The sequence below is a fragment of the Rhipicephalus microplus genome, chromosome 7 (assembly GCF_043290135.1).
Source record: "Rhipicephalus microplus isolate Deutch F79 chromosome 7, USDA_Rmic, whole genome shotgun sequence".
Taxonomy (NCBI): Eukaryota; Metazoa; Arthropoda; class Arachnida; order Ixodida; family Ixodidae; genus Rhipicephalus; species Rhipicephalus microplus.
This window is the reverse complement of record NC_134706.1, coordinates 21,575,165-21,586,013: the sequence shown is the minus strand read 5'-3', so window position 1 is coordinate 21,586,013 and position 10,849 is coordinate 21,575,165. Positions and strand designations below refer to the sequence as shown.

At 48.2% G+C, this 10,849-nt stretch overlaps 1 protein-coding gene across 1 annotated transcript; it reads right to left on the bottom strand.

Moving 5' to 3' along the window:
* Positions 1–5,908: 5,908 nt before the first annotated feature.
* LOC142767328 (uncharacterized) lies at positions 5,909–10,153 on the bottom strand. Its single transcript, XM_075868813.1, has 2 exons — positions 9,585–10,153; positions 5,909–7,825 (listed from the first exon to the last, which is right to left on the bottom strand). Exons 1-2 carry the CDS (start codon positions 10,025–10,027, stop codon positions 6,208–6,210), a joined length of 2,061 nt encoding a protein of 686 aa, XP_075724928.1. The 5' UTR covers positions 10,028–10,153; the 3' UTR covers positions 5,909–6,207.
* Between the last annotated feature and the right edge of the window lie 696 nt (positions 10,154–10,849).

The following is a 10,849-nucleotide window of genomic DNA, read 5'->3' as shown; positions in this document are numbered from 1 at the left end:
CAGAACTGTGCGTCGCAGGAAATGTCCTGTGAATTTCAGGAAGCAAGTGTATCTGTCCGCTGTCGTGCCGGAGCTAGCTAAGAAAGCGCAACCTTGTTTTTCAAATGGGAAGCAGCTTAGAGTCGAGCTCAATCCGGTGTGTGTCGTGACCACCCTTACTGCGCGTGTGCACCTGCTCCGCCTCTCTCTCCCCTTCAACGCTGTCCCCTCTCTCTTCGCAACGCCGACGCAAGGAATGTCTGCGAACCTAGGCTCCCTTTTCTTCTCTAGGCATTTCTCCCCGCGGCGTTTACAATCCCATGCGCGTGCGCCTCTCCTTCTCTCTCTCTTTCTCCTTCTCTCTCTCTTTCGGCGCCACTAGCCGCGCCGCGCAGCTAGTGGCGCCGCGCGCGTTCTAAGGGTGATAGTAGGTTCCGCACGCCAATGCCAGTGGCATTGTTTGCATAGGCCCCTTCGTTTTTTTCCGCCATTCTTGTAAAACGTTTCCTCTTTGGCCGCCGTTCCATGGCTCAGCCCAGCAGAAACAAGGAGGGTTGAATTGTTGGCTGTCACCATATCTACAGCTATTTTGCTTGGAACAGAGCTCACCGTTTCCCGAAGGCTGAGTAGAGAAGAGACGCCAATGCGGGATGCGACTTGTTAGAGCTCAATCGTGAATAATGTTTAACTGTGTCGTTTACGCCGAATCGCTATCGTAAAAAGATTGTTTATTCCTTGTTATGTCTATCGCAGCCTTGCTGGAATCAACAAACAGCGAGCAGATTGCATTATTTTCAGTAAGAATTTCATGATCAACGCTAAGGCCAGTTAATAACAACATTCAGCCTACCATCGCCTTACAAGAAGGCTGCAACAGCTCCTGCAATTGAGCCCTACGTAAGGTGCGATACCATTCATGCGTGTTTTGAGGTTTCTTAGCCTTGACGATGATGACCATTTCTTTTATTCTAGACGTATTCGATTCACAGTTTATATCTCTGGGGTTCTATTTCGCGCTTGTCATGCGCGTATGTTATTTTCGTCAGTTTTAATTACCAAAAATAAACATCGTGGTAAGATCAGTTTTCCAGTTCTCAAGAGCATTTTCGTTGAATTGTGGTAAGGACCGACTTTCAAGTTAAGCGCGCGTGACTCTGAAATTATTTGTTTTCTGAATCCAACAACTCAGAAGGAACCACCCGTGTTTGCCGTTCACGGTAGCCCGGCAAACAGTAACCCCATCACATCAAAATCACTCGAACGGGTAAACATCTCAAGTTTAAGGCCGTAGATGATTTATTGTGCGTGTAACACGAGCGTTCTGCGCACACATGCGCACATACTTATGGTGGCCTGTCCCATTGACTCGAACCATCGGTGGGCACTCGGTCACGCATACATTCTAACAAGCACCATCCTATTTCTCCCATTGAATACAGAAGCAGCTCTCATATTTGAAATGCCTGTTCTTGTCTAATTATTTCTACTTGCGCTGCAGCTGATGAGAGGCGGGCAAGACAAGTACTACCAGAAAGGTCACTTTCTCGTCACCTTAGCACCAGATCATCACCGTTTTGTTCACCTTGTTTTTTGTTATTTGCGCACTAACTATTCATGTTTTAAGTCGATTCGCGTGAAGTAGCCCAACTCAAGTATCTAAAAGTGGAATCTTGCCCCTTCCACGTTTTAGCAGCTATACGTACAACACCATGCCTCAAGACGCTCTCGAATTCCAGGAAGAGGTTTTCAGGTTATACTCACTCGTACTCGTAAAGGCTACTGATAATAAACGCTTGGGGGCTCGTGTTTTGCCGAAAAGCCAAGGCGACCAACTCCCGGCCCTCTCCGAGTCCACCGCCTTCCACAAGGGCGTCGTCGAAGCGCAGGCTCTCGACGCAGTTGTGTTGTACCAGGAGGACGTGAAAAAGAATTCCCGCGTCGCGGCTGCGTGTGTTATGTGCGGCCGCCACCACACTTGTAGACAACTCGTTCCATTGAAAGTCTTCTGGAACCACGGAGCTCTCGCAGCTCTAAGCCGACGTGCCATAGGACGTAATTCTAGCGGGACAGGGGGGCTCTGAGAATTTTACCACATGGCGTCCTTTACCATGCACCCAAATCTGAGCACACTGACCTACAGTTTTTTCGCCTCCATCGAAAATGCAGCCGCCGAAGCCAGGATTCTATCCCTTGACCTGCGGGTCAGCAGCCGAGTGCCTTAGCCGATAGACCACCGCGGCGGGGCAATCATTCCTGTACCTGGGAGAAAAGACGGTACGTCACAATAAAGACATCCTCTTCACATCAATACGAAAAATTGACAATAAATTACACGGAATTAGGATTTTTGTGTGCCAAAGCTATGATTGATAGAGGGTCACTTCATAACGTATGACCTCATATCAATCTTGAACGTAGAGTTGTTTAACGTCCACCACAAATAGAATACGCAGCTGTTCTTGAAATTCTACCCCATTCAAGAGGGCAGCTGCTGCGTTTGGGAATTGAACTCGCGTCCTCTACATTTCCAGCGAGAAACCCTACAAGCATTGCAACGCTTCGGGCAACAGTGGGAACCAACTCAAACCAAGAAGCCTAGTGTCGTCAAAACAAAGTTTTCGTATGATTCTCGGGAAGAAAAAACGAAACTGACAACTTGAGAATAAAATACGTATCATTGGAAATCTTCAAAATGACCGTAGTGTATAGTTCATAATATTAGGTGAGGTTTTACGCAAAAAAACACTATAATCATGAGGGACGCCACAGAGAAGGGCCTCTGGAAGTTTCTAAAATCTGGTGTTATTTAACGTTTATTGACACATCACAGTACACGGGCCTTTACCATTTCACCTCCATCGAAATGCGACTGCCGTGACCGGGATCTAACGTTCAACCTTCAGGCCAGCAGCTAAGCACCCCAGCCACTGGTTCATCCAGACGGACCGTAATATGGACTTCTCCACCGATGCCTTCGTCGCTACGAAGGCATCGGAGAAAACGTGAGTATGTGCAAACAAATATGTGAAAAAGCCGTCGATGCTTTATCTCTGATCCTACTGTCCCCCACACTGAGAAAGGTTGGTGAGTGTTCACGTGTCTTATCTTGAGCACGCGCAGGTGCAGTGTCTCGGAGAGCAAGCACCTTTCGATTGCTGATAAACGGCCAGATGGGTCATAACATTCGGGCGTTTTCCCCACAGTGCCTTGTGCAATGAAACAACCATCGCTCGAATTTAACGTCCCCAAACGATGATGTCATAGTAAAAAACTGTAGCGGAGAGCTCCGAAAGTATACCTGGGCTAATTTATTGTGTACATTTACCTATAAGCCCACGGGGCACTAGTGTTTGACCTCCAACGATAAGCGACTGCCATGGCCCGGATCCGAACACGCAACCAACTGGTCAGTGGTCACGCATCTCCAGATCACTACAGCGGGCCATCTTTACGAGTTCAACGATTCGTTGAATTACACTCTAGATATATATCATGCCTAAACCACAATACGAGGCCCGCCGCTCTGTGACGTGCCGACTGTTCGACAGATGGTGTCAAGCACACGAGCGTGTCGCCGCCTTCTGATTGCGTCAGCCATCGCCGGACACAAACCTGCGTGCTAGATTACGGCGGTCCTAAACTCACCAGGTTGAATGACGAGTTGGCGCAAGGTTACGTGACGTAATGATGATGTGATTAACGACGTCACAGGGCATGCCGTTGAAATAACATGTAAATCGATCTAGTGGGCACGTACATACGCACGGCGACCTTGCTGGTCGTTCCCCTCTCTTAAATGTCTGTTGGAACACCCACGCTGCCTTTACATTCAAAACACATAAGCAGATATGCAAGGTCACGAATGTGAAAGAATTAGTTCCGACTGACTATACTTGGAAAACTATTGTCAATTACATCCTATAACTATTGTTATATAATAACATGAGCCAATATTAAATGCGAAGCATTTCCTAGCGAACTTCGGTGACCTTGAGCATTAGTATCTATCTCTCTCTCTCTCTCTCTCTATATATATATATATATATATATATATATATATATATATATATATATAGCCGCTAACGTTCGCGTGCTCTCGTGGTCACCCGCTTAGCCTGGCGGGAACTAAAATTAGCATGGGAGGGTAAGATAATGTGAAGTACATGACGCGCTGGGCGAGACATGAATATTGTCGGAATCCCGTCACGTATACGTCGTCAAACACTTCCCTCCTGACAGTGGCACATACCCATGGGTGGGTGTGTGCAGCTGGTATGCGGGTATGTGCCAAAGGTGATTGACGTTTCATATCTACCAGGAACGGCCAGAACACACAAGGGTAATCTTAACGCGTGATCGTTAAGAAAAAGCTGACAGTAGCAGCGTTGACCAAACCAATGTAAAGACAAAAATGTCAGCGTCCCAGCAGGAATCAAACCATGGCAATCTTCGTGGCAATGAAGCATTTTACCACAGAACTACGCCAGGTCTCGGAAGTACTTTTCAAAGAGACACTAATCTTCGTGAAACTTCAATAGTGGTTGCAGTGCTGCCTACCCAATTTTATAGACATTACATATGAACTCCTTCCGTACAGCCATCACGTCCACTTAACGTCAATCATCGCGAGTTGCCATGCGCTGAAGTTGATTTATGTAGCAGTGTCGAGGGCTAACATCTTCGCGAGCATCAGCGCTTCACATCAGTTTGTGGTGTTGCGAATACGCATGTTCTAGTTCGTATCGTTGCGCAAGTGCAAACACCTGCTTATGTAAACATCTGCAACTCTGCAACTTATGTCTGTGCGTGCAATATTTGTACATATATTTGGCGTCATTTCATGACGTGTCGCTGAATGAAAATTGCAACATGGTCACCTTCCCTCCGCCTGCTTCGCATAACGTCGATTCCGAGGTACGTGGGATCTGCCATTTTTTTCTTTCAATTTCACCCGGCAACTCCGATAGTGACATCAGTCAGTCAACAAACTTTATTCGGGTTCTCAGGAACTATAGTCGCAGTGGCAGGCTGCACCCACGTTGGTGTTGGACAACCGTGGTTCTCCGCCCATTCGCCGGCCCTTTGTACTGTCCTTAGCTGTTCCTGGAGGCTGCCGCTTCTGAAGGCTCCATCACAGCCCTCGTATCTATTAAAACCTGGATGTCGTAACGCCAAACATTTGTCAGAGCGAGGACTCCAACTAGAAATACCCTTGATCCTTATCCGGACAATGTGGGTCGATGTTCAGAGCAAAGGAATTGTAGCGATATAAAAGTTTTTTTTAATTTCTACCACACTTGCTCAACAAGATATCCTGATAAACAAGGCGTGATAAACAATCTTTCGCTCCTTCAGAAGACGTTGTACTTCATTTTTACCGGTTTTGGATCTGTGTGTACTCTGGTAGAAACCCTAGAAATATAGAACGTCAGGACGCCTCGTGCTAATATTTCCAGGCGGCCAGTTTTCCTTGTGTGTTTCCTTCTTACTTGTCCAGTATCTTCTTACCGCAAATCTGGGGTTTTCGATGCTACAAAAGAATAATTTGCTAACACTATACAGAACATGTTTCAATTTACTGAAAGAAATGATTCAGAAGAGCTCTAACGGAAGCAAGCACTCGGCATATTTATTTCAAAAATGTTTGAAATTCTGCGATATTCTCACATCGTTCAATGTAAAATGCGTTTAGGCGTACACAGACAACGTCAACAGAAAATGTCAATGAACAAATTGTTTTAGGTCCAACAAACATGCAACTGAAATTCAACACTAATGGTAAACAATGACCCTTCTCTTGTTCTCTTGATTGTTGACAGAATAAAAGTGCTATAAAATTTTCTGACTATCACCGATTTCTAGAGAACATAAACAGCTCAAGAGCGTCGCCAAGCAATGAGTAGATGATTAGGCGGGGAATACTAAATGATACGACGTATAATATCGGCCGCAAAGTAATAAGGAACACGCGAGAGCGCGGCGAAACTTACGTATGTGTCACGTAGTGGCAAGAAGTCTCGCATCGTGAACACAGCTCTCGCCACGCAATCGCAGTACGCTCCACTGCAGATGTCTCGCCGCGAGAAAGCACGTTCATGTGTTCCGTGTTATTTTGTGGTCGGCTGTACGGCGTCAGAGAACATCGTCAGTCCTCTCCGTCTACCTAAAAGCACGCTAAAAAATGCACATAAAATATTTCACCTAAATTTCACCTAAAGCACCAAACCTTCAAGAATCTGCAGAAATGCTTCGAGAAGTATCCGCCGCCTCGACCTTCTCAACGAGCTCCGCCACTTTAGCGATCAAGGCAGGAGCGGGGCCAAGAGCCTCGTGTGCGGCCTCAGTGCGCGGTGAATGGTCCATTCCCATGATATGGTGTGCCGCGCAAGTGAGAAGTCCCTGGTTGCGCCCGATGACGTCTTCAACGACGAACCACTCCTCGTCTACACCATCCGTTAGTGCCCGGACAAGCAACTTGGTGACGGACCTGTTCTCGCGGAAATCATCGGCTAGCAGTTCAACGAAACAGTTGTTTTCTTTCGGGTCCCAGGACACAAAAGAGACCTCGGAAAGGGTGCCACTGCTCACAATTTTATCAACCAGGAACCACAAATTATTGTCACCTAGGCGGAATCCGCTGAGCTGCAGGGCTCGAATACCTTTGTTTATAGAGATCACATCAAGAATAACGCTGTGAGGTGGATCTCCCGATTGCGGTGTGACATCGAGATCCGGATGGTCGGAACCGATGAGCGCAAGTTCCTTAAGCGAGCCAGCAGTACTCAGGCACTTGCTCAGCTTGTGGAATGCGGGGACGTCAGACAGGGTTTCCCGAGTCAGGAGGAGCTTGAGTGTTGTCACGTGGTTCCAGGAGCACACTAGGTGGATGGCCTCCACGAAAGCCCTCGTACTCGGGTGGTCTAAAGAGCTGATCGCCACACTGCGCAGCGCTTCCGGAAACTCTCGAAGCTCTGCTAGCGCCGCAGAGTCGACTAAGTAGGAGTCTTCAAGACGCACTCGACCACTCATGCCGGTTTCCCTGATGGCTTGGCAAACCTGCATCAGATTGTTTCGGGACACATCTCTCAGTGATATGATCCGAAGAGATTCGACGGTGTTGGCGACGTTGAACAGGGCCAACAGGTCGTCTAACTTGAGCCCAGCCATGCTGAGGGTGAAAACGGAAAGTTCCACTCTCGCAGTGTTGTCAAACGCACGAAGCCAAAGACATCGTGACTGCATGGCCACTGGGTGACCCGGCTGTTTTACGCTACTTGCTAAACCGGCTGGTCGGCGCTCTGGCCAGGATTTGGGTACCGACCACTGGCAACCACTGATGTCGAGACTCCGAAGGTGCACTTTTTTACAAGACACCAGTTCGGCGAGCAGAGCCGCGCACTCGGCGTTCAGAAGGAAGCCCATAAGTCGGAGCTGCTCGAGATCACCGCGAAGGGCGAGCGGTCCGACGATGTCCTTGAGGTCCATGCACGTTCTTTCGAGATCCGCATGAACACCTTGCACGCTGAGAGAGGTTAGCTGCGTACCGTACGCCAAATAGCGTGAGAACATCGACACATTGTTCGGCGTGTACGAATGCAGGATGCTGACGTGCACCGACAGATCCTGGATGGTATCGTTGTGCAGCAGCTCACCAGTTAGCAGCAAGCCGCTCTCCTGGTCTAAAACGATGCCGAGCATCGAGAGACTGACGAGACACCTGGTGTCCTCGAGAAGTGTACATATGGAGTCTATCAGGAACGGCTGTACCGCGCCACTGCAAAGGACGATCAGCTCTCGCAGATGGGTCATCATGGAGATGGTCACGAACAGGTCGTCTCGAATGCCCCTGTGTAAAGAAAGTGGGCAAAGAGTGGATGGATAAGGTGATCGGAGAATGTGCAGCACAAGTGCCCTGGGAAGATAACTCGCGGACTTTCATGGCACTACACTGTCGACAGTAAAGTCTGGCAGACTTGGTGTTCTAAGAATTATGCACGGCGGATGATTAAAGAAGCGTTTTAACACATGCCAAATTCATCGTGGGGCAACGTTAGCTTTGGAATAATTGTGTATTAATTGCGACCGCAAAGCTATTTGAGTATATGAAGCGTAAGCTCCAAATACATGTGTTTTATGTTTTAAGGGTTTGTTTTAACAAGATCGTGACTGAACAACATGACAAAAGTTATCTGCTAACTTCTATCCGAATTTGCCCTCGCTATTTGCACTCTGGTATTATAGGAGCTGTATAATAATCAAATACGTTCCCCTTTCTCGTCTACTCGTGCTGACATTATTCAAGGAGCCGCCCACTTTTTTTTCGACTGGATACCACTACGTTTCGTCACTGAGCTACGTCATGCGAACATACTTGTACTTGCCTCTTCACTAACTCACCCCAACACTGAATTTACCTAAGCTGTCGTTCTAAGTTGAAGCAGAGACGAAACAGCGAGTTAACCACGATGAACTGGCTCATGCGAGGTGGTTAAGCGTCAAGAACAACGCCAGCAAAGGTAAGGGGTGCGCTAAAGCCCCCCTCCCCATTCCTCAAATTTCCACCTGCCATCTTTTTCTCCTGCCCCCCCCCCCCCCCAATAGCGAGCATAGTGAAAAAACGTCTATCTTGCCACCCTCCCTCAACCCGAAAAAACTACCCCCCCTCAGAAAGTAAATCCTGGTGCGACGCCTTATAAGCATCAGGCTGACTTTTCACACGTGCACGTCGTTGTGAACAAGCCGCCACAGCTCTAACATAAAATTTCATAGGAAACAACAGATCTATTTTGAAAGCAGACTACACCAGATCAGCTCTCTTTCTTAGATTTCTTACATTAAATACAAGTCCTCTCGACCAAATATTGTTTCCAAAGTCATTCCCTGTTCTAGCTTGCCATCAAGTTACCAGTACATCCCGACCATGCACGACGGCTTCGTTTTTACTGCTATCATAAGCTCCTCTGATAGCGCCCATACTTCCCAAGATGGTCCCGGTAGCCGTGCAGACATGGGCAGGGGGCGTTGCACACGGAATAGGCGCCAAATGAAACACGAACGGCTGAGCGCTTGCCGCAAGCAGTACTGTGCGCCTCCAGCCATACCATGTGTGCCCTCCAGCCATCACAATAAACAGCTCCACTTCGCCCATCCGGTCTGGAAGCCCTATGAGATGCCCCTACAGCAAGACATTTTCGCTTCCGTTTTAATTCCGATAGTCAAAACTGAGAAAAATAAAATAAAACAAAAGTTATACGACCAAAAGCGCTAGACACGCCCACTCTAGCTTCCTATAATCACTGCGTCAGAACGAAAACACCAGAGAAAAAATATTTCTTTATAAAGAGATGGCGCAGTGCTGCCAAGCTGGACGTGCGCACCTGTGAATGGTGATGACTGGACGGAGCGCACTATACCATTGCTAAAGCTTGGGCCACGCGCTCAGTATTGCGCGTTTCATTCAACACCGATAGCACCTATAAACTGACATCCCGGGTTCGGGTTAGTGTTATATTCAGTAATGTTCTTTATCACCTAAAACAACATCAACATCCAAACATCAGCTGTACTGTCATGCAACAATTGGCCATGCACGCATAGCTACTCACTCGTAGTCACCGAACCAACTGCCGATGATCAGCGTCCGTAGGCTAGTGTTTCTCTCAAGGGCCAAGACGACCACCTCCTGGTACTCGCCGAGTCCACAACCTTCAATGAGAGCGTCGTTGAGGTGTAGGCTCTCGACGCATTTGTGCTTGCTCAGAAGGACGTGAAAGAGTATCCGAGCGTCGCGGCTTCGCGCTCGCTGCCTGCAGCCGCCCTTGCCCCTGTAGAAGACCCGCTCAAGGGACAGCTTCCCCGGACCTCGGAGTTCTCGCAGCTGCAGGCCGACGTGCCATAAGACGTAATTCCAACGAGACAGGTGGTCGAAGACGTGACAGACGGACGTCGGAGCGCTGGGGCTGTCTTCACCAGTACCACTTTTCGCGCTGCAAGGAACGCTCAAACCGGGAACGCGTCTTTCGAGTTCTTCGAAATCCAGCTCTTCCATCCCAACGCGTATTCTGCCGCTCGTGGTGTAGTGGGAGGGATATTCAGTAGCTGGCTGTCCAATGCCCTCTACTCCAGAAAACACGGTCCGAGCAAGGAACGAGGCGGCATGTTAACGCATTGCTGACTCGCTTACAAATGCTTTCTTGATTGCCCAGCGGACACCAGTATATGTTCTCCTGGGTCTTGACGTCACATCGGATATCAATCTGGGGCCGGCCGTTCAACTATCGCACAACAGCTTCAGCTCCGGGCAAGCCGACGAAGTTTGTAATACACACTTTATTGTTGCAGACGGAAAACGGGTCTTTAATAGCAGATTCTCGCGCGCAGACATTATCGCGACCAGCAGATTATCACGCTTGAGCATTCCACTGACTCAATGCCTGTGACACTTTTTGCACCCATGCGCCTACACGATAGACGCGTCATATGTTTTCATTAGAGTGCCAAACGTTGTGCGCATATGAAAGTTGTGCAAGAGGAAAGCCTTACCAATTAGACTCACTAGCTTAGAATAGCAAGAATACGACTGTTCGGCCTCTCGCTGAGGGTCTTGCATCTGTGGCTGATGTTTTTCTTTTTTTTTAACTGGGTGAGTGCTCCTGTAAAATGTGCCTCACACTAAAGGCTATCTTCAGGCCAGGAAACGCATTTGACAAACCTCGGGTGATTCCCCTGTCAATAAAAGTCTGGGAGAGGTCCCTCGAAAAAGGATTCGAAAATATTGCAGACCTTATGCCTAGTTCACACTGAAACATCCGCTTTCTACAGCGACCGAAATTCCCCTGCCGCTGAAACGCAGCGTCGTTCGCACTGGACG